The sequence below is a fragment of the Ambystoma mexicanum genome, chromosome 6q (genome assembly GCF_040938575.1).
Source record: "Ambystoma mexicanum isolate Mex_15411 chromosome 6q, UKY_AmexF1_1, whole genome shotgun sequence".
NCBI lineage: Eukaryota > Metazoa > Chordata > Amphibia > Caudata > Ambystomatidae > Ambystoma > Ambystoma mexicanum.
This window is the reverse complement of record NC_090937.1, coordinates 1,110,916,588-1,110,942,522: the sequence shown is the minus strand read 5'-3', so window position 1 is coordinate 1,110,942,522 and position 25,935 is coordinate 1,110,916,588. Positions and strand designations below refer to the sequence as shown.

The window sequence follows — 25,935 nt, the reverse complement described above, 5'->3', positions numbered from 1 at the left end:
TGTGTAGTTTAGACTCCAATGGAGACCAACGGCCGCTGATTGTCAGATCGTTGGCATGAGCTCCCCCACCCCATGAGTGAGGCCTCCGTCACTACTATGATCTCCGGCCATGGTTGCCAAAAAAGTTCTCCTTTCAGGATATTCTCTGAATAAGTCCACCATAGAAGATCTTGTCGAACATTGTTCGGAATCTGGAGAAGAGCCATCATTTGACCTGAGAACTGGGACCATTGAGTCTTTAAAGCCCATTGAAGGGATCTCATCCTTAGACGTGCCTCCGGCACCAGGAAGATGCGGGATGCCATGAGGCCGAGAAACCTTAAGAAGTCGTAGGCCTGAAGATTTTGGGCATTTCAGAATTTGGAAACCATCTGAAGAATGTCTTGAGCCCTGGACGTGGGAGGCAAGCTCTTTCCCAGGGATGTGTCTAATACAGCTCCTATATATTGGAGCCGTTGAGAAGGTGTCATTTGTGACTTCTTGGAATTGAGGGAGAAGCCCAGTCTGTGGAGGAAGTGGCAGGTGACTTTCAGGTGATCCAGTGCCTGTTCGTCAGAACGTGCTCTGATCAACCAATCATCTAGGTAGGGGTAGACGTGAATCCTCCCTCTCCTGAGGTGCGCTGCCACTACTACCATCAGTTTGGTGAAGAACCTCGGGCGAAGGTCCATCCGAATTGCAGGACTCAAAACTGATAGTGTGAGTCGCCAACTACGTACCTCAAGTATTTTCTATGCATGAGATGGATTGGCACATGAAAATAAGCATCCTGGAGGTCCAATGACACCAACCAATCCTGAAGTTGAAGGGCCTGAAGGATCTGAGAAAGGGTAACCATCTTGAACTTGTCCTTCCTGTGGAACTTGTTCAAGTTTCTTAAGTCCAGGATGGGTCTCAGTCCTCCGTCCTTTTTGGGGATCAGAAAATATGGGGAGTACCATCCCTTGTTCCTCTCCGCTGTAGGTACTGGTTCTATAGCACCTTTCTCCAGCAGGGTTAGAACCTCCGGCTGTAGGAGCGGGTATGAAAACTTCAAAGGGTGTCTCCTTGGTGGATTGCTTTGAGGTTGTGTTAGAAAAGGAAGGTAGTAACCTTGGGCTATAAACATCTGAAGTAATGACTCGCCATTCTTGCAGATGCTGTGACAGCCTGCCTCCTACAGGTGTCTTGTGATGCAAGTCCTCAAAGTGGTTTTGTGGCGGTTGCTGCAGCCGATGATGGCATAGAGGCTGTAGCTGGATTTGCACATTTTGCTCGTCCACCACGAGTGGCCTCTCTCTGGCCCCTTTCACTGGCCATTCCTCCCACCTTTCCATATGAGTAGCAGCAACAATAGGATCGTCCCCTCCAAGATTGACCTGGCGCACAAAAAGGCTGAGGTTGCCTAATAGCAGCTCCCAAAGACTTGGCAGCTGCTTTTGAGGTCTGCAACCTCTCAAGGCTCTCGTCAGCCTTGCTGCCAAAAAGGTGAGACCTGTCAAAGGACATGTTCAGAAGACGGTTCTGCACGTCTGGTGCGAAACCAGATTTCCTTATCCACGCAAATCTGCACATTACCCTGCTAGTGCCCATGGACCGGCTCACACTATCTACAGTGTCCAATCCAGATTCAAGGTATTCCTGCATGGCCTCCTTCCCATCTCGAACGATGGCTAGGAATCCTTCCCTTTCGTTCCCTTCTGGTATGTGCTCTGCCACCATTGCAATGCACTCCCACAGAGTGTACGAAAACTTTGCCAAGGCACATGTGGAGTTGGCGGATCGTTGGCATGAGCTCCTTTGAACGCCAAACTCCCAGCTGAAAATACCTTCCGTGCCCAGCCATCCACACGCTTATCGTCCCTCTCCAGAGGGATAGAAGGGTACGCCAGTTTGTTAGAAGCTATGGCTGCCTGTATGACCAAACTCTCGGGAGTGGGATGTTTAAACAGATAGCCGGGGTCGCTACTGGCAGGGCGGTATTTAGAAGTGAAGAATGTATTCACTGGCGGAATAGAATCCGTAGTCTACCAATTTTTGGCCACCCTATTTTCCAAGGCTACGTGAAAGGGTAGTATTGGGTCTTCAGTAGGACCATGATCCAATATGTCTGTTAGATCATCTTGGATAAATTGGGCTGGAGGTCTGGCATATCCTAAATTATCACCTTTGTCATTAGCTGACGGTATGCTGGACTGGCATGTTCTCCTGGTTCTAGCTTACCAAAGTCATTTTCAGGAGATGTATCAATGCCACTTGCATTGTGTAGTGATTCAACCAAAGTGGGACATTTCATCCTTTTTGGAGATTCGTCTGGGGACGAGGGTGACCTGTGGCGTTGTTTCATCGTTTTTTTTGTCGAGGATGACGAGCGATGGGAATCGCTTCGGGACGGGGAAGGCCTTTCGCATCGAAGCGACCTCTCACGGGACCCCGACCCGATGCTAGAGGCTTTACATTCAGATTTACGACCTACCAGTAGTTTTACCCTCCTCGCTCGCAAGGCCTTCCCCGTCATCGCCTAACACTTAGTACAGGCCTCCATGTTGTGGCCTTCTCCGAGGCACCACAAACACTCTCGGTGCGGGTCTGCGATAGACATTTTTGAACCGCACGATTTGCACTTCTTGAAACCCGATCTCGGGGTCATGGTCGCAGTCGATGACTAGGACATATTCGTTATATTTAGATATTCTCACAGAACTCGAGGCGTGCCGAATCTCCGAAGCAATGTATATTGCGGAAAAATGGAACTGAGGCCAACAGACGCCGCGCATGCTAATTATAACACCCGATGATGTCACTCTCGACGGAGGCCTTCGAGGGGCCATTGACTCGACATCGAGGCACAGTGCCCTCTGCCAAAAAAATGTTCCGAGGCATCTAAAGCTGGATGGAATACATTTAAGATGAGGAATATGTTGGAGGACACAATCCACTTGAAAAGTGTTTTTGTGGCTGGATGCGGCTCTGGTATTGGCACCCTTTCCAGGAGCCAGAAGAAGCCTGAATATCGCTGGTCGGATACTCATCATTTGCAAGGGCCAGCACTTTTTCAGACTCGATTCACGTCTCTGGCGGTCCAGCAGGATGCCCACAAAGTTTCAGCAAGATTCGGAAGATTGTGCACCGCACAATGGCTTGAGGTCCCAGCGTATTGGGGTATTGCAGCGCTGCAAGGTCGCAGCACGGCGTGGGATGGCTCAAAATGCAGGCCTTCTTGAGTCTAGTGGGTCAAACCAGGCTCTGGGTTGGAGTCCCCAGATCGATTGGAAGGGTAACAAGCAGGCTTCGGTTACACAGCAGGCTCTCCAGTCACTGGAAATCATCTCAACTGCGTTTTCTTCATCTTCCTCTTCAGTTTCGGTTACACAGTGGTCAACTACCTCTTCAGCTTCCTGGATCGGACTTTTATGCAGGAACCCAGCCAATCAAACAGCCATGCAACATTCAAACTTGGGGGTTTGGCAGTCCTTTCAGGAAAGCCAGCCTCCCAGTTGGAACTGGATTCTCACAGTCAGGCTGGAAGACAAAGTGCTGCAGAGTTTTGGACTCCTCCCTTGCTTTCTGCCTCACAGACACTCTGGAGCCTGGGCAGGGAATCCACAGGATTCCCACCCAAGACATAATTGACACAAGATTTTCCCACCCTGGAGGTCAGGGGAAGGAACAAGAAAGGACAAGTAACACTGAAATGGCAAAAAAAGGATTAGGATAAGGTCATCTGCATAAGATAACCAACTAGCCGACAGTGAAACCATTTTCAGCAGAGCAAACACTACCCCAAATAGACTTTATTCCAAATCTGCCATATGAAGATTGAAGAGGCAGTGAGCCAATATACAGCCCTGGGCTCCGTTAGACAACCCTGCCCATACAATCTCACTTGCACTCTTTTCTCGTGAAGTTTCCAAAGAATTGCAAATATTAAGGGTGGTATGTTTTTTGCTGTTAATTTACTACACAGGCAATAATGACGTTTAGTATTGAATGCCCGAGGGAAACCGAAAGCCACCATATAAATTGGAAGACCCTGGTACTTAGATATTGTCTGTTGAAAGCAACAGAGTATGAAGCCATTTTGTAGGGTGCTCATACTCTTCCTAAAACTATTTTTTTGATATTGCTAAGTTCTCGTCATTCGACCAAGGCTTCCAATCGCTGCAAAGTCAGTTATGTAAAAACCTTACTTGGGAATAAAGTAAGGTGATTGGTCGATAGTTGACTGGATCAGACCCATCACCTTTTTAATAAATAGGAATCATTGGTAAGAGACCAGGAACATGGACAATTTTAAACCTTTAAAATACTATGTAATAAAACAGGACTATACTGTTGAATCTAATTTTAGAATACAGTTTCTGAGTCCGTTCGGACCTGGTGCACCAGAGTTTGAAACTTTAGTAAGTGCCTCCATTTCCAAGGTGTCAAATTTAAATTCCCATGACCAGTCTTCATCTCTGACCTGTTGTGAACAAGGCATCAGACCATATTTTTTCTAGATATGGTTCACACAAGCTTCTTCGGTCACTGAGTTAGACTGGAGGCTTACTTGCAATGCTGCTCTGTCATTAACTATGGACCAGAAACTATGGTGGTGTTAGAAGTTATTATTTTCAGCATTTGTTAACTCTCTTTCTGCTTTCCTAAGTATATATGCAACTTACTCCAGTTTCTATACGATTGCGTAGCTCACAGATTTCCTTAAATACAGTTCGAGTGGAGATTGGCCCATTGCAATTTTCTTCAACACATCGTAACTCTTTTTTAACTGTGCTTCCCCCATCAGGGAAAATTCTCACGTTCCTATTTATATTTGTTGGATTATGGGGGGGGGGGGGGGGGGGGGGGGGCGTGGCTAACTGCCATGTGAAGAGGACGTGCTCTGGGTGAGCTCCGCTCGATGCGACCAACATAAGCTGTTTTTTCTACTTAAATTGTGAACCCTGGATGCCCGTGGTCCTCTTCATCGAACGCCGCTACCTTCCTGCACCCAGTGGCTTTTTTCCAAACTCGTGGACGCCCTACGAAGACCGAGCGGCCGCACGGAAAGTCGCGGCAGATCCGAGCCAAAATGGCAGCTCCCTCGCGTTAAGATACGCGGTAGCCCCTACACCAGTGCTGCACCTGGGCTGCGACGCCGCGCCGGCTGAACCGATCGGATACCCTTGGACATAACGACACCAGCGGTCCGGCCCGACCCGCGCTGGAAGCCAACGCAAGACACACCCGACTGGGCGCCCAGCCAAGAGCGGAAGCCCCTCAGCCACGAACATTGCCCTCGGATCGGCCGGCGGGCGGAGCCGCGCGGGCGGTGGGCAGGATACGGGCCCTGCAGCTCCTCTGGGGTCTCGCCCTGTCCCTCCTCACCTACCTGCGCAGAGCTCGGAGCCCGGGACCACTCCTGGGTCCCCCCGCTGAGCAGAGGACCCTGCAAGGCCTAGCCGATCGGTGAGGGAAGCCATCGGAAGACACACGCGGCCCGGCACGCAGGCAGAGGGCGGTGCGGCCTGCTGGGAGCGGAGCCCCTGGAGTGGCGGCCGGAAAGAGGAGCGCAGAGCCCGGGCGTCGCTACGCCCACAAGGTGAGCGGGGGGGAAAGGCCATTACTAGCAGGATCACCGGATTGCCGTGCCAGCATTCCCCCCCCCCCCCTTGCCCACCATACTCACCGGGTGGGGCGCAACACCACGAACTGTATACCCGAGGCCCTGTGGGACAGGCCTGGAAGTCTGGGCCCGGTGTCGGCCAGGAGGGGCGACCTGCCCCGAGGCGCTGAGGGCCTGCTGGGCGCGCCCTGGGACTACACCGGCAGCACTGAAGGCCCGGGTGCCATCACCACGGATCTCCCCTGAGCTCCCTACATGACCACCGCCCTAGGGAGCCCTACCGTCAACGCCCTTATCGGAGATCACACGGCCGCCCAGCCCCAGCTGCGCTCAGACCAGCCCGGGCCCACGCTAGAGCAGACAGCGATCCGCCGGGCCATCCGCCATGTCCACCAAAGGGGCCAGGTCCAAGCAGCGCCAAACCACTTTGGACACCTTCACGGCTGGGGGACCCCTGGCTTCCGAAACCTCTAACGGCTCAATCATAGATGCACAGCCTGTCCCCCCGGGATCGGCTACTGAACCCAGCAACACCCATATCCTTGAAGCCATTAAACTGCTCCAGACCACTATGGAACATAAAATTAACGCGGTGGCCATAGACCTGGGCCTCCTACGCCAGGACGTCCGCTCCTTGGCCAACAGGACTGATACACTTGAGGCTCAGGTGCGCGAAAACACTGAAACCAAAGTGGTGCTCCTCAAAGATGTTGATGAGCTGCAGCAAAGAGTGAAGAACTTGGAGGAAAGGGCTGAGGAGGCAGAAGGGCGAGCACGGCGGAATAACATCCGCCTCCTGGGCCTGAGGGATCCGACCCCACGAATTACGTGGAGAACTTAATACTACAGGAGATCGGCGCTGAGAAGCTGTCTCAAGGCTTCACGATTGAAAGGGCCCACCGATCCCTCACTAAAAGGCCTCCCCCTGGCGCCCCTCCCAGACCTATAATAGCAAAGGTTCTTAATTACAGAGACCGGGAGACCAGCCTGGCCTACTCGCGGTCGGGCGGCCAGATCCTCAAAGACTCGGCCAAAATATCAATCTACCCCGACTACACCTTCCAGGTCCAATTGAAGAGGGCTCAATTCATACATACCAAAGCCAGATTGAAGACCGCCGGACTGCGCTACATGCTCCTTTACCCCTCCAGATTGAAAGTTATACGCAACAACAAAGCCCATCTATTTGACACCCCATCTGAAGCCCGGGACTGGATGGACAGAGAACAGATCCCTGATATAGAGGTAAAGGGAAGGCGACCGCGCTGAACCACACCATGATGGCGGCGTTCGGGTCTGAGGACCCTCTAGGGCCCCTCCATGCTAATGCCAGCTTTACACAGCTGAACAGATTCTACACAGCGAGCACCACCAGAGTCGAACACTCTTCCACCCCCGGAATTTTCCTCTTTTGGGTATACACATACCCGCCCGTAGGGCACCAGGCGACCTATGCACGGTCTAACAGAGCGGAAACGGGACAGTCACAACGAAGGAGACCTCGCTCGACCTTCTTTCAGTTTGGGGAGTTTAAGGTTATGGGGGGGGGGAAACGGGAGTTGGCACGAATGTTAGGTGCCGGGAAAGGGAAACACCTAGACCACTGACGTCCACCATACACAACCTGAAGTCAACACGGCCCCTAGGCTCGGCGACCCCCAAGCTGCTGAGAGGGGGGACGGGATGTGGTGGCTTTATATTCAAGTACCTCCATCTAGAAGCACCAAGACCACCGAAATTCTCTACACGCCCCTTGCCACTTACTAGTCCCCCAAATAAACGCTATACCTCCAATCACCCATGGCTGACACGATAAAAATCATTACGTGGAACGTCAGAGGCATGAATAGCTATGTGAAACAACGTCGCATCCACGCATATTTGAAAAGATGCAAGGCCGGGATTGCCATGCTCCAAGAAACACATTTATCTGCTGATAAACTGAAGACATTGGCTAAAACTTGGCGTGGGACCTCGATAGGATCCTCCTACTCCTCTTATGCTAGAGGAGTCTTGATATGGGTTGACCCATCCATCCCCTTCAGACTAACATGCATTAGAACAGACGATGAGGGCAGGATGGCACTAGCGTGCGGCACCATCGAAGGCAGAGAGGTATGCCTAGTTAGTACCTACGCACCCAACCACGACGCTACGGCTTTCTTCCATTCCCTGTACCCGAGGCTCAGCCCCTACAGGGACAGCGCCATGATTTGGGGAGGTGATCACAATTGCACTCTAGAGTCTCTAAAAGATGGATCGGATAATAAACATACCCGCCCGTCCCCCCCGGCCAAAATTTTGTCCAAACTGACTCGCCAACTGTTACTCCGCGACTTGTGGAGAGAACTGCACCCTGACCAACGAGTATTTTCCTTTTACTCCCCACCCCATGCGGTTCACACTAGGCTGGATTATTTGTTTGTAAGTCAAGAACAACAAGCTATGTTCGGCGACGCCCTTTACCTGCCCAGGGTGCTGTCTGACCATTCCCCATTGCTGGCCACCTGGGAAGTATTCCCGCCTAGACCCCCAGTCCCTACTTGGAGGCTTAGAGCCGAAGCCCTTCATGATGCGACTTTCCGGGAACACATAAGTGACTGTACCGAGGATTACTGGGAACGTAATTTGCATAGCGTCAGATACATAGGCACTGCATGGGAGGCATACAAGGTGGTCATGAGAGGGGAAATGATTGCGTCCATAGGTGGAGCCCGTAGATCCATCATATCCTCCCTGGAACGCTTGGAAAGGGAGCTGGGCGAATTAGAAAACAGAGCCGACTCTACCACAGAACTCCTACAAAAAATAACCGACATAAAGCAAACCTGCTTAACTCACTGGGAATCCCTGGGTAAATTGAGTTACACTAAACACATTGAAAGAACCCACGCCCTGGGAGACAAACCCGGGAAACTCCTAGCCTGGCTATATAAAAGGGAAACCCCCCGCGCACCCATCTGCCAAATTCTTAAGCCGGATGGCACCACGGCACACACCCAAAAAGAAATCAACTCAGTTTTTTCAGATTTCTACCATAACCTGTACTCCGAGACCCCGCCTGTAGCTGATGCCCGTATTGAAGATGTCTTGGACATCATTGAGCTGCCTAAATTGGATTCACAGATGGCTGAGACGCTAGACGAACCCATCACCCCTGACGAAGTAAAGGTAATCATTAGATCCCTTCCATCTGGAAAAGCCCCAGGTACTGATGGCCTCCCCGGAGAGTTTTACAAGACTTATGTGGAGACTCTAGCCCCTCTGCTGGCCCAGGTGTTTAATGAAGCTTATGAGCATGGCACCCTCCCTGACACCATGAGGAAAGCCGTTATTATCCCCCCTCCTCAAGCCTGGCAGGGATGGTACGGATTGCGGCTCCTACAGGCCCCTTTCCATGTTGAACGTTGACAGCAAGATCCTAACCTCCCTCCTAGCGAACAGATTACGTAGAGTAATAACACACTTAATCCATCAGGATCAAACGGGCTATGTGCCCGGGCGCTCCATAACCGAGAACCTGCGGAGGTTGCACCACGTTATATACAGCACGGAACTGAGGCCCCAGAAATACGCGGTTGCATCTCTAGACGCCACCAAGGCCTTCGACTCAGTGCGGTGGGAGTGGCTTTACGCCACCATGGTAAAAATGGGAATAGGACCAGTTTTCCTGAAATGGTCCAAATTGGTTTACACCAATCCTTCTGCCAGGGTGCGGACCAACAAGACATACTCTGATTCGTGGTCCCTCCACAGGGGCACCCGCCAGGGATGCCCACTCTCCCCGATGCTATACATCATCGCCAACGAACCTGTGGCCGCATACCTTAGACAGGAATACGGGGATGGGGGCATTGGGATTGACGGGATAACCCACCTTGTCTCCATGTATGCTGACGATACCCTGTTATACTTACATAACCCCGAACACCTCTTGCCCTACATTCTCGAAACCCTAGAATGCTTCCACAAACACACGGGAACCCGGATCAACAAAGACAAGTCCTGCCTCTACCCGTTAGCTGCACTATACAGAGAAGACTTCAGATCCCTGCCCCCCTTAGATCTCCAATGGCAGGTGACCTCCTTTAGATACCTGGGAATCACTATACACCGTAACCCTCACACGGAACACATCCTCAATACGATTAGAGCTAAAGACACCCTAGCAAAATCCATGGACTTCTGGGGGAAGCTTCCACTTTCCATGGCTGGGAGAGCGGGTCTCCTCAAGATGGTTGCACTTCCCCGCCTTCTACACAATTTCACCAATGTTCCCTTCAACATCCCCCCTCCTTCTTCAGTGACATTAATAAGTTATGTAGGCAGTTCCTCTGGCAGGGGCGCAGGCACAGGGTGGCGCTGGAGACACTCCAAAGACCCTACGAAAGGGGAGGATTGAAAGTCCCCAACTTCGAACTGTACTACCTAGCATGCCAGCTAAGACACGTGATGCGATGGATGGCCGATGAGATCACTACAGATACTAGACTTCTCCAACCAGCCCTGACCGGCCTCTTACTCAGAGACCTACTTTGGGTCAAGGAGGGAACCCTAAGGCAGTACCCATACCTGGTGAAGCTCGGAACCCGGCTCTGGCGAAGGGCTTGCAGGACATTGGGGTCCCCAGATCCATATTCCCCACAGATTCCCATAGCTGCACTCATGGCCCATCTCCCATGGGGCCGTCTGGAAACGTGTGCACAATGGGAACCCCGCGGGGTGGCCACCTTTGGAGACCTGGTTCATGACTAGGAAATCCTAACATTCTCCGACCTCAGCGAGACCACGGAGCTACCAGCAGGTCAATTCCTGCTCCATAGAGCAGTGATCCAGGCTCTGAAGGATAGATGGCCTACGGCGGCCACCCTTGCTACGGACAACGAGATCATAGAAACAATGTTAAACACCGCCGAAGGGGGCCATGAAACCTCGCGGCTCTACGAAGCCTTAATGTTAGGCACGACCGGGAATGAGCTCAGAAGCAGAGGAAAGTGGGAACACGAACTAGGCCTGGAATTCGACGATAAGGAATGGGAAAGAGTCACCCTCTACCACAAGAAAATCTCCAGAAACGCCCGCTTACAACTCATCCAACTATACATCACCAACAGGGCCTACCTTACTCCCGAAACTATATCGAGTTTCAAGGGCGCCGCTATCCAGCTATGCCCTAAATGCAATGAGCCGAGGGCGGGAATGACTCATATGTTCTGGGGTTGCCCAGTGATACGCACCTTTTGGACGCAAGTACGGGAAAGGGTGGCAAAAGCAGATATTGTACTAGAGGTGCACGACCCTGCGGCCTGTATCCTGGGTAGATACAGCAGTGGCCGCAAGAACAAGCCCCTAAACAGACTTAGAGACTTAATTTATATCACGGCGAAAAGACGCATAGCCATGGGTTGGAAGAGCCCCAGGGGCCCGATCGAAGCGCAATGGTGGGACGACCTCACAAAGTGGATAGTTGCCGAGACCGGAGCATGGGAAACCGCAATCCACGAAAAGAGGCTAGACTCCAGTGCGGAACTACACTGCTGGGTGTCGCTGACAGTGCCATTACTCCACCCCAGAGTGGTGGACTACCCCTCAGAAGGATCGGCCAGCCCTGGCCTCTAAACTGGTTTGGAATAAGACGGAGGTGTTGACCGGGATCTTGGAGGTGGGGGAGGAAGGCGGGGGGTGGTGTTGGGGAAGTTTTGGACGTGTGGCATACATATAGTACTTGAAATGTTTGTGGTCTGTTAATCTGTTGAAATCCAATAAAGAAAGTTTAAAAAAAAAAATATTTGTAGGATTGTGCAGACTGGTCATTACTGCAGAAAAAGCAGAACATTGCCTAGTGAAAAAATTATGTTTTTCTTCAATCGTTATTTTTAATAAAATATCTTTGATTGTGTGAACAAACCAGTGACCATTTGCTATTTTATTTTCCTTACACGATTACCATCAATACCAACCGTCAAATTTGTTTGATGACCCCATCCAACCATAATCGTACCAGTTTTAATCGTGGCTATCAAACTACAGTGGTCACTCGAGGATTCTTTGTCCACAATAAAGGCAGTGCATTGTTAAAATAAAGGGGAGATGAGGATAGATAATCCAGACAGGAAGAGGTTTTTTTCCAAACCAGATCTCTTGGTTTGGAACGTCGTCCTGAAATTTCAGGATTTGAAATTGCCAGGAGCTGGAACCTGCATGGTTCCAGAGTAGGGATAACTGTTATCCCTGTGAGTTCTGTCAGATAAGTTGCATGCTCAGGGAGACCTCACTAATCGTTCAGGGAAGCTGGGGTAAATAGGCTACAATCCAATACAAGAAGGTGTCAAAGGGATTTGTAGCATCGGGACAAGTCCTTTTTCTAGTCTTAAATCTGCAGCATCCTGATCCAAAGACAGGAGACTACAGGTCATCTCACAATATATTTTTATGTTTCCCCTTGAAGCATAATATATCTCATAGGGTTGATATTCGGATGCCAGCATAATATATCTCACAGTGTTGATATTCGGATGCCAGCTCAACAATTTCATGATCTTCAAAGCTTTTAAAACCTCTTTTCATTTAATCATATGATGTTAATTTAGTCAAGCTGCATTTTAAGCAAGTGGGGAAATGTAGTGTGTAGCATTAAAAGAAACAATCCAATCAGGCCAAAGACCACAATCCCCCTACACATCCAAATCTAAAACTGTTCAAGATCACAATGTCCCTGGGCCTCACTTAGATCACACACATATCCTCAAGTAGAGGAGCATATCAGATGGCTATCAAAGGAAAAATCACATGACTTAAGAGCACATCAAATTACAGCAGGGCAAATTAGGTTAGCCCTGAAACTGCTTTTTGAATCTTTCAAGATAACTCGACCCTCATTCTTAGGGCAGAAGTAGTCTAGCCAGTGGTTCAGGCCAGGGTGAAGCAACAAATGATATTGAAAATAGCTGCACGTTTGATTGTGTAGGGCATGCACATTTCATGTGTAGACTATTTGTTAGACACCTCACTGACTAGTCAAATGAATCATTGGCTGACTAGCATAAGTGGACACACCCTTATAGATCAAGCAAGTTGAACTGACTGACATCTGGTAGATCGGCCAAAAGAAGAGTCTAAAATCTATTCTGAAGTTACAAAATTATAGAGCCAGTGGTAAGCACACCTTATTTGTACAACTCAAAATCTCTAAAGCTTTAGAAACCTTTAATGTGTCCGGTTTGCATTCATACAAAGGTTTGGGTTGTAATTGGGAGGCTTTAAGGATCAGTTTGGTCAGACGTACACTGTTCCAAGTATGAAATGCGCTGTATTATTCTATGTTTTCTTAAGCGGTCTGATGCCAATTTAGCTGTGCTTCGACAAACAATTTTTAAAAAACAATTTACAGTGTGTAGGATTTAAAGCCTACTCCATGTGATACAACCATGACAACGTGCATGGAACTGTGCAGAGTTGCATATTGTTTACATAATGCTACTGTCGGGTTCAAATTCTCAGAGGTCTGCGTCTAAGGGGATATTAATTTTAAGAAGTGGCTGCACACACTTATAACCACCACACACAAAGATACAAACGTGTGCTGTGGTTTATTTATACAGAAAAGCCACAGAAATAATGTAAATGTTCAGACCAGCTCCCATCACATTACCTATTCAAAGGAGATGAGCTCAAGGCCGTAATATAAGAGTTACCCTGACTCATTTTTATCTAAAAGAAAGATGTCATACCTTAGGCTACTGTGCTTTGGGGAGACTCCCTGCTTTGGCAGCAAAACTCTACAGTGAGCCCAGGTCTTTGTACAGCTTGTGGCCACACGTACGTTTCTAAAAATATATGGGATACATTACTCACCGTAATCGTATTTCTGATGCTTGTATCTGCTTAGATTCACATGCTGTGCATAGGCCGACATCTAGTGGAAGCTGCGGAGTATTACAGTTTGTTTTTCGAAAGTCGAAAATGGGCGTCGACACAGGCGTGCCAGTAATACTATCCCTAGTGTGACGTCCACTGTACCCAAGATCCCTCACGCGTGTAGGATCCTCAGATTGTATTTTTTCTGACATGAGGAAGCATGAGGAGTAGCGTGAGTACAGATAATCCAAGCAGATAGACAGAAAGGTAAGACTACAAGCAATCATGCGCCTTCTCTCGGAGGTGAGGAAGGGTGGGTCGCATGTGAATCTAAGCAGATACAAGCATCAGAAATACGATTACGGTGAGTAATGTATCCCTTCTGAGGCTTGTGGAATCTGCTTAGATCACATGCTGTGCATAGATTGCGAGCAGTACCAGAAGAAGGAGGTGGGATGTGAGAAGGGTCATGAGCAAACAGGTGTCTTAGAACCGCTTGTCCCACTTGTGTATCTGTCTTGGAATGAGTGTCAATGCAGTAATGCTGAGTAAAAGTGTGAATAGAGCTCCAAGTAGCCGCTTTGCAAATGGTGTCGAGGGGAACATTTGCAATGAAAGCCAGAGTGGCACCAATGCCTCTAGTAGAGTGGGCCCTTGGCGTAAAAGGCAGAGTCTTTTCAGAAAGAGAGTAACACAGCTGTATACAGTTGATAATCCACTTCGAGATAGCGCCCTTAGAGACGCGATCCCCCTCTCTGCCTGTAGCTACGGAGACAAACAGTTGATCTGTTTTCCTTAGCGGTCTGGTTTTATTTACATAGTATAGGACCGCCCTACGCACATCTAGGGTGTGTAGTTTCACCTCAGCCGAGCTTTGCGGGTTTTGGAAGAAAGCCGGAAGCTCGATGGACTGGTTTACATGGAACTTGGATATGAATTTAGGTGAGAACCTAGGGTGTGTGCGTAAAACCAGTTTGTCCTTGTGGATAGTAAAGAAAGGATCTTGCACTGACAGAGCCTGAATTTCACTGACCCTTCTTATGGAGGTAATGGCTACTAAGAAGGCCGTTTTATAAGTCAGGTGTTTGAGACTACTTTTATGCATGGGTTCGAATGGGGGTCCCATGAGCTTAGCTAGCACCACGTTGAGGTCCCATCCTGGCGGTGGGTTCGAAATAGGAGGGTGAAGTCTCTTTACTCCTTCCATGAAGGCTTTAACCACTGGCACTTTCCACCACGAGACCTTGTTATGGGATGTGGTGTAAGCCGAGAGGGCTGCCAGGTGTACTTTCAGTGAGTTAAAAACCAACCCTGCATCCAGCAGGTGGAGCATGTATGTCACAACGTTGGAAGGAGTGCAATCAACCGGGTTGATTTGTTTATTCTGGCACCAGATAACGAATCTTTTCCACTTATCAAAGTAACAGTGCCTTGTATTTGGTTTCCTGGACTCCTTTAGAATGTCCATACACCTCTGTGGTAATTTGAGATGTCCAAACTCTATGACTTCAGGAGCCATGCTGCTAGGTTCATAGAGTTGGGTTCCTGATGCACTGTTTGACCCTGTTGCTGGGACAGTAGGTTGTACCAGGCTGGGAGTCTGATGGGTTCGCACACCGCCATCCTGCGTAGGTGTGGAAACCATGGTTGTCTCGCCCACATGGGAGCAACTAGGATGAGCGTCATCGATTCCTTGTTCATCTTGTACACCACCTTCCTGATGAGGAGTTGGTGGAAAAGCGTACGCAAACATCCCTGACCAGTTCATCCACAGGGCATTCCCTTGGGAGTCCGGTTGGGGGAACCTGGATGCAAATCCTGGGCATTGTTTGTTTTCGCTTGTGGCGAATAGGTCTATAGTGGGGAAACCCCACTGAGAGAAGAGATCTTCTACCACGTCTCTGTGAAGGACCCATTCGTGTTCTTCTGGGAGGGAGTCTCTGCTTAGAGCATCCGCTAGGGAATTGAGCTCCCCTGGAACATGTTGCGATGACAGGAAGATGTTCCGTCTGAGTGCCCATATCCAGATTTTCTGGGCAAGCTTGGACAGATTTGGCGAACGAGTTCCCCCTTGCTTGTTTAGATAGAACATGGCTGTCGTGCTGTCCGTCCTGATCTGCACCGACAAGTTGAGTAGATGGGGCTCGAACGCCTTTAGCGCTCGGAATACTGCCAGAAGCTCTAGCAGATTGATGTGGTTCTTGGCTACTGAGTGAGACCAGAGACCCTGAGCTGTGTGGTGGAGATGGTGAGCTCCCCACCCAGTCAGGCATGCATCTGTAGTCACCACGGCTTGTACTTCGGGATCGTAAAAGGGTTTCCCCTTTGCGAGATTCTCTCTTGTCCACCAGTGTAGGCTCTGTACGAGTGTTGGCGAAACGACCACTAGATCGTCCCAATGACCACTTGCCTGAGACCACTGTTTCGCCAACCATTCCTGCATGGGACGCATGCGCAGACGCGCGTGGGGGACCAGGTAAATGCATGACGCCATCATGCCCAGTAACCGCATAGCTTTGCGTACTGTTATCTGTTGACCTGACTGATAATGCGGAATTTGCAGAAGTATATTCCGAATTCTCTTCCGAAGGGAAGGTCAATCCTTTCTGAGTATCTAGGATAGCTCCTAGAAACTGTTTTGAGGTGCTTGGCACCAGACTTGACTTTTTCTCGTTGATAGAGAAGCCTAATTCGTGGAGGAGGTCGATAGTCCTCTGAATGTTTGACCTGCAAATTCCTGGGGTTTCCCCCGTTATGAGCCAGTCGTCCAGATAAGGGTACACCGGGATTGCTTCCCTGCGTAGGTGTGCAGCCGCCACCGCCAGTACCTTGGTGAATACCCTTGGTGCAGAAGCTATCCCGAAGGGCAGTACCTTGAATTGGTAGTGGCGACTGTCTACCTTGAAGCGCAAGTACTTTCTGTGCGCTGGGAGCATGGAAATATGAAAATAAGCATCTTTCATATCCAAGGTTGCCATGTAATCCCCCTTTTTTAGGAGGGGGATTACCTCTTGTAGCGTGGTCATACGGAATTTTTGGGGCTTGACATACTTGTTGGCAGGCCGTAAGTCCAATACTGGGCGCATTGTCAAATCTTTCTTTGGCACAAGGAAGTAAGTTGAATAGATACCCTTGTTTACCTGGTGTCCTGGGACGAGTTCTATCGCGTCCTTTTCTAGCAGAATGGCGATCTCCTCGAGAAGGATCCTTTGATGCTCTAGGGAGTGCACTCTTTGTCGTGGAGGATGGTTCCGGGGACGCTGCAGTAGTTCTATACAATATCCTGCGGATACTGTTGACAGCACCCATCTGTCTGAGGTGATCCGTTCCCAAGCCTGGGTGAAGGTGGAAATGCGTCCCCCTACTGGGGTTGCGTGGCAAGGGACCCTGAACTGAGCGTCACTGTTTTGGTGGAGGCGTGCCACCTCCCTTGTTGGGGCTGCCTCTGCCTCTTCCACGACCTCTCTTGTTACCCCTGCCGTAACTCTGGGTAGACTGCTGGTTGTTATTCCATTGTGTACCCTGTCCCTGGGCATAGTTGCCTCTTTGTGAATTTTGGCCGCGTGGGCGACGAAAATTACTGTTCCCCCTCTGGTTAGGGGGTTTGTTGGTAAGCTGGCCAAGGGATTTGAGAGTCTCATATTCATCTTTGGCATTTTTAAGTGCGTCTTCGACCGCTTTCCCAAACAATAGGTCGGGTTCCACTGGCTTGTCTATTAAAGAAGCCTGGGTTTCTGTCTTGAATCCCGACTGCCGTAACCACGCATGTCTTTTGATAACAGTACCTTCTGCTATCAATCTCCCTGCGTTGTCAGCGGCGTCGAAAGTTGCTTTTAAAATGCAACCAGACACGGCTCTCCCTTCTGCCGAGATCCGAGCCAGCTGGCCCTTTAACGGTTCTGGAGCAGAGGCAATGAGCGCCGCGACTTCTTCCCATTGATGGCAATTGTAACTAGCCAACAGGGTGGTGGAATTCGCAATCCTTGCTTGGTAGGCGGACGTTGAGGCTACCTTCCTGCCAAACCCGTAAAGTTTTTTGCTCTCCTTGTCGGGAGGAGCTTCTGATGAAGATAAGGGCGTGCCAGCCCTTTTTCTAGTGTTGGTAACCACTAGGGAATCTGGTTTAAGATGTCCCCTTATATACAGAGGGTCAGACTGGGCTGCCCGGAAAATCTTTTCAATTCTGGGGTTGACAGCTCTGGTGAGGTTCGGATTCACCAGGGAAGGATCTATTCTTCGTTGGATGGATTTGAGGATAGGGATGGTCTGAGCGACCGGTCTTCTCTCTCCTACAAACTCCTCCGCGAAGTCCCTTTCCTCCTGTACACCGTGGGTGTCGATGTGGAAGTGTTCCGCTGCTCGAGCGAGAACCTCGTTAAGGAGGGGCTGGTTATCAACTGGAGAGTCAGTAACTGGGGCTTCGCTTTGTACTGGGGAATCTACTCTGTAAATTTCCTGCTCATCTTCTCCCTCCTCCAGGTCCTCATCCTCCGCATAGTAATCTGTCCCGGTTTGTTCTTCCATAATGTCAAACTCCTGGTCCTCTTCAGGGAAAACTTGTCCCTGGTAACTGGGGAGTGGAGTAGAATATGGAGTGGAGTAAGGCTGAACCTCGAAGGGTTCAGGTCTTTCGAACCGGGGCTTTTTACTTAGCGGGATGGGATCGGAGGAGCCTGAGGGTGTGGCCCCTTGAGGGTTATATGAAAGAAAGTGTTCTGGGTTCTTATCATAAAAATCAGCTAAGGAAGACATCCTAGACATAACCCTGTCTATGTCTTCACTGGACCATTCCCTGGAACAGGGTATTACTTTAGCAGGTGATTTATGGGACTTTTCAAGGGTAGACTTGTGTTTACTTGTCTGCCTAGGGTGGGAGGATGGCTTTACAGGGGTGGAAGGCTGTGCTTTCCGCTGTTTCCCCCCCTCCCCGTGCGTGGAAAAATGTTTTCCCTGTCCCTTGGGGGCCCCAGAGACTTTCGACGCCTGGCGCCGAGGGTCTGGAGAGGTATCTGTGTGCTTCGGGCGTGGGGCCTCACTGGTGTTAACCGCGGTCTCGGTATCTTGGAGCGCGGCCTGGGGGTGGAAGTCGTCTTCGTCTCCCGACGATCGAACTTCCGCGCAAGATGCTTCCGACCAGTATGGCGGAAAAAAACAATCTGAGGATCCTACACGCGTGAGGGATCTTGGGTACAGTGGACGTCACACTAGGGATAGTATTACTGGCACGCCTGTGTCGACGCCCATTTTCGACTTTCGAAAAACAAACTGTAATACTCCGCAGCTTCCACTAGATGTCGGCCTATGCACAGCATGTGATCTAAGCAGATTCCACAAGCCTCAGAAATATATATTTTCAAAGTGCAAGCATTGCTCAGGTTTATGTGAGCGAAACCTTAACCTGGCAGAATGTAGAAAGTCAAATATAGCAACCTAACACTACAATCACATTATTTGGAAATCACCAGGGCGGGGTGGTATGTGGATAAGTCTTAAGAAGCATAACGTAACAGTTTACCAAAGATCAAAATGTGGTTTATCTTCAAATAACATTGCATCATGGTCAACTGATTCTACTTCAGAAGGACCAGATTTATGTACTTCTCCATGGGCCACTGACACCATACATAGAATTATAGTCAAACTAAGCACATGGACCAGCACAGCTGTACTCTTAATGCATCTCAATAGGATATCCAGGAAGTGAGAATTAAAAAACAGCCTGCAGACCATTTAAAGCTGCCATGGTGTCAAAAAGGTTGGAAGCAATGTCAAGCTAGGTAGAATGTCTTTTCATAGCTTTTATCATTTAAAGAAAAACAAAATCCAGGACAAGTGCAGCCAAGTTGCAAGAGTGCTCTTCAAAGAGGAAACCAAAAATGACATTCAGACTGGAGCTCGAAAAGCCCATGCTATGTCTATAGAAAGCCTTTCTAATGCAGACAACAGAGATTGGCCTTGGAACATACAGCAGAAGTCATGCGTGCAGATATTTTCAATGACTACAAAGCAAAGAGAATGAAAGTAAAGACCTTGAGTAGAACCAAGGGCTTACCTGTTTTAGAACTTCTACTGAAACTAAACAAAAAATGAAATCTACAGCTAAATCTCTTCTTTCAAGTAGGTAATCTCTTTCACGCTGCTGCTCGTCACTGCAAAGAAAAAAAGATTAAACATAAAAACACAAGAAAACACTTCAAATGGCTATTATATTTCACATTCAATACCGGTCATTTAAGTTAAAGTTAATCATAAAACTACAGCCAGTATTAAGCACTTTAAAAGTGGATAGTCCACCTCTCAGCAGAACAACAAGTTACTTACCCATGGTAACGTTTTTTTCGACTGGATGTTCCACCCACGTATTCCTCATCTTATGAAATTTCCATATCCAGCTTCAGCTAGAGTTATTTTCCAGCAGAGGGCATTGCGTGTCGATGTCTGTCGACTCGATGTCCCTCAGAGGCCTCCGTCTCGATGTCATCGATGACATGAAGCACACGCAGCAACCGTTGGCTTCAGTTACGTTTTTAAAGCATGTACAGGATAACCAACACTCAACAGTTACTTCTCCTGAGTGAAGACTGCAATTACATGGAAAATGCTACTGCGGGGCAGGTTGGGAGGTGCAATGACAATTACGTGGGAGGAACATCCAGTCGAAAGAACGTTACCATGGGTAAGTAACTTGTTCTTCGAATGGATTGTGTCCTCCCACGTATTCCTCATCTTATGATAAACCCCCAAAGCAGTTCCTTCATAGGTCTGTGTGCACAGAATGTAGCACTGCCTTCCCAAATAAACCTTCTCGGCTTGAGGAAGAGTCCAGTTTATAATGTTTGGTAAAGGTGTGTAGGGATGACCATGTGGCAGCCACAAAAATATCCCTAATTGGGACACCCCTCTGTAATGCAGAGGAGGAAGCCATGCCACTGGTTAAATGTGCTCCAAGACCCTCCGGGGGATCTTTTCCTGCTAATTTGTGGCATTCAGTTATTCCCAAAATAATCCATCTTGACAAGGTTTGTTTTGAAATTGCCATACCCAACTTTTGGCCTGTCTAACCTACAAAAAATTAGTAATCGTGTCTCATCTTAGACATCGTGGAGATGTAAAATGTCATTGCACGGCTTGAATCAAGCCTGTGCAATGTCGCCTCTTCCTTTCTAGGATGAGGAGGATAAAATGAAGGTAAAATTATCTCCTGAGGTAAATAGAACTCAGACACAATCTTCAGCAAGAAGGTAGGTTTCACTTACCTTACAGAAGATTGTATAAGGAGGCTTGCAGGACAACGCCTGAAGTTCACTCACCCTTCGGGCTGATGTAATGGCCACTAAAAGGATGGTCTTTAAGGTTAATAACCTTAAAGGACAGGTATGGATAGGCTCAAAAGGAGCACAAATTAGAAATCTAAATACTAGGTTGAGGTACCAAGTTGGGACTTGGAATGGGGGAAATAAATCTGTCAGTCCTTAAGAATTGTATCACAAGGGGAACCTTGAAGAAAGATACCTCTTCAGAGGAGCGCTTAAAAATGGAGAGCGCTGCAAGATACCCCTTGATTGGTCCAACCTAGAGCCCCAAGTTGACAAGGTGTAATAAGACCACCACCATAGGTGTACTGCATGTAGACGGATCTTCATTCTCTGTCAAGACAGGAGGCAAGCATTATGCTTTTGTTTCTTTATTACTGCTACTCACAGCACTTCAAATGTTTACATTTTTCTTTAAATTAGAAGCTTTTCCGGATCATAGCACACCAAAAAGGTCCCAGCCTTTCCATTTTTTTTTCCATAAAACTACAAATCTCCATAATCCGTTAACTTCAGGTAGTCCCGGGCTGCTCTCCTGAGCCTATCAGTACCTGTCCCTGTGTATAAGTAGACTTCTCTCTCGGGTCCATTCCTCTTTCTTTGACAGCAAACTCTGCCGGAATCTGAACATCCACTTCCAACTGTGAACTGTAACTGTACGAATTCAACTGCCCTTTGCGAATGAACCACAGTCCTGCAACTGCGGATAGCGAAGGGGTTATCGTAGAACTTCAAACTGGTGTGCTCCACCCTGCTCCTGTCTCAGGTCGTCTTCTCTTCATCTCCTGGAAAAAATGAGGACGCCATCATAAGGGTGGGAATACATTGACATAGTTATAACCCATAACATTTATTTTTTTTCTTTAGAACACATGCGTATTCAGGGTGGGATATAATGCTTGCCTCTGTGTCTTTAATATAATCAAGACTACCCTGCGCTATAAGCATGGACAATCTTCTTTCTATGTCAAGACAGAAGGCAAGCTTTATGCTTGTTCAAAGCGGTCTACAACTCTACTCGCTATCAGATAAATAGGCTTAAAGTAGTAAGTCTTGAATGTCGACTCGTTAGACCAATCTGCTGACTTCAGAATATCTTGCAATGGTACTCCTGCTGCAAAAGCCCTCAACGCCATTGCGCCCCTTGCAGAATGCGTGCCAAACTTGGATAAGTCAATACATGTCCAATGCATAACCTCTCTGACCCATCTAACAATTGTGGCTGTTGCTACCAGCGAGACAGAGCGCGACGGGGAATGGAGGACATGCATACAGGAGTGGAAACTCCCAGTCCACTACAAACGTGTCCCCTAGAGCTCCTCTTTAGGGAAATTCCCTTGAGCAGTACCGTTTGCACTTCCGGGTTGACACTGGTCGCGAACAGATCCAATTGAGGGGTTACCCCCAAAAGGGTGAAGATCTCTTGAAGGACTTACTGAGCTAGTTCCCACTCCCACTCGTGGGAGACTGAACTGCCTGGTCAGAGCCTCCACCGTCGTGTTCTCCTCTCGGCTAGGTGAACTGCCGATGGGGAGATTCCTTCTTGAATTGCTCAGCACCAGAGCTTCATTGCTTCTCTGTACAGCAGTAGTGACCCTGCACCACCCCTCTTGTTGAGGTAGTACATGGCCACAGTGTTCTGTCATTATCAGGACATTCCTCCCCCGCAAAGATGGCAGAAAGACCTTCAGCGCTAGTCTGATTGCCCACAGCTACAACAGGTTGATATGTAGTTTGGTAAGTGAATGGTCCAACGATAACCTTGCTGTACAAACTGGGGCACAGCCTAGGGCAAAACAAATTTGACTTCTAATTCAATACAATTTCTTGAAATACTATCATATAGTCGATTATTCAATAGGTACATATTAATTCATATGCAACATCTTTCATATAAAAGAAAGCATTTATTTTTGTGTTTCAGACATTGCTTCATAAAGAAAATCCAAGTTGTGTATCAAACAAAATATTGACATATTAACTCATATGTTTTTTACGATACACGTTTCTTTCACATATTTTTCTCATATGTTTCCAACTGTTATTTGTTCACGTGATCCAATAAACTTGATAGGTTTCCCAATATAGTTTCCTATCTGTGTTTCGGGTAATTGATACCCTTCTTCAGGTTTAAGAGTATTGGATTGTTTTCTGGAAGACATAAATTGATATATCTAGATTACTTAGTTTGTAATATGTTTATTAAAGAATAAACTGTCAATGGCTCAGTTCAGATAAACTAACCTTAGAATTCTTATCACCCACTCAGGAAAAGGTTGCTGCTCAAACAGGGTAAATTTCAAAAGCTGTAAAATAAGGATAAAACGTGTTTCACTAGTGAGTGATCTTAGTTGTAAGGAGCGGTGGTGTGCAGAGGGAAAAGTCACTATAATGAGCCAAATTCATGAGAGTTCTTAATGTGGTACATAATTCACAGGATGACGTGTAACTAACCACCAATTAGATAGTCGAGTCTATTGGTAACTGCCACTGTCTTCTTAGGTTATTGCTTCAAATTTGGAAGAACCCTGCAAATAAATCAGGCGTGGTTCTTTTTAGAATGTGCTAAATGTGGTTCACATGTTTAAGTTAATGCATTCTCTTGGCTGTGCACCCTGCTTTGCCCATTTCCTACCTTATGGGTGTGCACAATATAATTCACTTCTGCCGTGCTGTGCTAATCTTGAAGTTTTGGAGGGTTGCCGATCGACCCGTAATGTTTCCTGCTTTTACTCGCTCTTCCCCCGCACATCTGTGATAACAGGGATTCAATTAGTTCTAGGATATAGGGCTTGGCTAAGAACCAGTTTTAATTGCTAAATTCGCGATCGAACGCGAAAAGCTATTCTTACCCGTTCGGAGCCGATATACGTGCATCTCCATTCCGCAAGCTCCTGCTCTCTGCGAAATTCACAGACGCCGGGCTGCAACGCATCTCGCTAAGGAACTGCGGCGGCTCGTCGTCAGTTTTACTAAGGCTATACTAACAGGTGCTGGTTTGGGCGCCATGTTGGGAGAACTAGAGTGTTAGTCTTGCTGAGAGATTCTATCTGTAGATGCATCTACTAGGAATGACGCTATACAATCTTGATATATTTCAACCAGATGTCCTCATTACCATAAATTTGCCTCGAACAGTTTAATGATGTCACGTTATTTGGTGCTATTAGAATCTAAGTTTTATGAGTTAGTAATCCTCATTCAATCTTAAGACATTCTTTTTACCCATTATTAGCCTTATGTCAAGAGAAATACATCATGCAAGTATACAGTTCTGCATCTTATACATCACATGACCCTTCAATCATTGAAACACATTAGAAGGCATTTTTGCATTTGCAATTCTCGTTTGTGACAAGTGGGTCCCTGTGTGTTTGCAACAATCTCAAGAATATTGCTTAAGTACTCCTATGATCCCTGGTACCGTGGTTCACAAAAGTCTTTGTATAAAGAAAGAACTCATCACTTTTCATTAGTCACACATTCATGTCCATTTCTTTTTTATTGGGAATGTCTATAGATAGAAATTAAGATCCCAATCTAAATTCATCCCTCTGGGGTTCATTGTGTCGAGCTTCTCTGAGTTTGGACTCTGGATTGTCAGGCCGTTGATATGCGCTCACCACCCAGTAAGTAAGGCTTCCATTACTACCTTTATCTCCAGCCATGGTTGCCAAAAAGGTTCTCCCTTCAAAATGTTGTCCTTGCAGGCCCACCACAGGAGATCCTGAGTGAGTGTTTGGGACCTGAAGGAGATCTGACATCCTGCTTGAGAATTGAGACCGTTTAGTCCTGCGAGCCCACTGGAGAGATCTCATTCTCAGGTCCACCTCTGGCACCAGAAAAATGCAGGATGCCATGAGGCCGAGCAACCTCAGAAAGTCAAAGGAGGGGAGAAGCTGGGCACTTTGGAATTCGGTGACCATCTGCAGAATGTCTTGAGCCCTCACCTTTAGTGTTGAGGCTTTTCCCAGGGATGCACCCATGACTTGAAGTTGAGGGAGAAGCACAGTCTGTGAAGGGAGCGACAGGTGGAGCAGAGATTTCCCTGGGCCTGTTCGGGGGAACGTGCCCTGATCAGTCAATTGTCCAGGTAGGGGTAGACTTGAATCCCCCACTATCCTGAGACTCACTGCCACCACAACCATTAACTTTGTGAAAACTCTTGGGCGGAGGTCAGCCCAAATGGTAGAACTCGAAACAGATAATGAGAACCACCAACGGCGAACCTCAGGTACCTTCTGTGCTTATGATGGATTGGCACATGAAAGTAAGCATCCTGAAGGTCCAATGATACCATCCAGTCCTGAAGCTGGATGGCCTGAAGGATCTGAAGGGTAACTATCTTGAACTTGTCCTTCCTGAGGAACTTGTTTAAGTCTCTAAAGTCCAAGATGGGTCTCAATCCTCCGTCCCTTTTTAGAATGAGAAAGTTCCTCTCTGCTACAGGTCCTATAGCATCTTTCTCTAGAAGGGTTAATATTTCCTGCATAGGGAGCGAATCTGGAACTTTGAAAGAGCACTTTCCTGGTGGATGATAGGCTTTTTTAGAAAAGGGGAGGCAATAACCCTGGGCAACTGTTTCCAATGCCCATGCATCTGAAGTAATGCCCCGCCACTTTTTCAGATACAGTGACAGTCTGCCTTCCACTGGGGTCTTGTAAACTAAGCTGGAGCAGTGGCTGGTGGTAAAGCAGCAGCTGCCTGGGCGGTTCTAGTATCCCTTACCCGTCCACCAGGGGGAAATCTTTTCTGACCCCTTTGATCAGACAGTCCTCTCCCCCTTCCAACTGAGTAAAACCAAAAGGACCTACCCATCCAAGGTGTGCCGGTGGGGTGGTTTTGTGGCTGTCTAATAGCAGCACCAATCAACTTTGCTGCCGCTAAAGTGGTCGTTAATTTCTCTAGGCTCTTGTCAGCCTTGCTACCAAGTACATGTGTACCATCAAAGAGCATGTGTTAAGCAATCTGGACTGCACATATGGAGCCAAACCAGACTTTAACGAGGCAAATCTGTGCATAGTTGTACTAGGCGCCATGCACCTGCTGATACAGTCAGCAGTGTTGAGACCTGTATGGAGGGATTCGCACATTGCAGCTTTCCCATCCTTGAATAGATTTAAAAATCTGTCCCTTTCCTACCCTTCGGGGATATGATCAGCCGCCATTGCTAAACAT

General features: G+C 48.0%; 1 protein-coding gene across 6 annotated transcripts in view; it reads right to left on the bottom strand.

The window, feature by feature from the left end:
• Positions 1 to 25,935, bottom strand: part of FRYL (FRY like transcription coactivator) — a 3,055,992-nt gene that overhangs the window by 2,731,756 nt on the left and 298,301 nt on the right. For all 6 annotated transcript variants that reach the window (XM_069631694.1, XM_069631695.1, XM_069631691.1 and 3 more), the window contains one exon: positions 19,497 to 19,593. In XM_069631694.1, the coding sequence (XP_069487795.1) occupies positions 19,497 to 19,593 (97 nt within the window). The remainder of the gene's footprint in view (positions 1 to 19,496; positions 19,594 to 25,935) is intronic.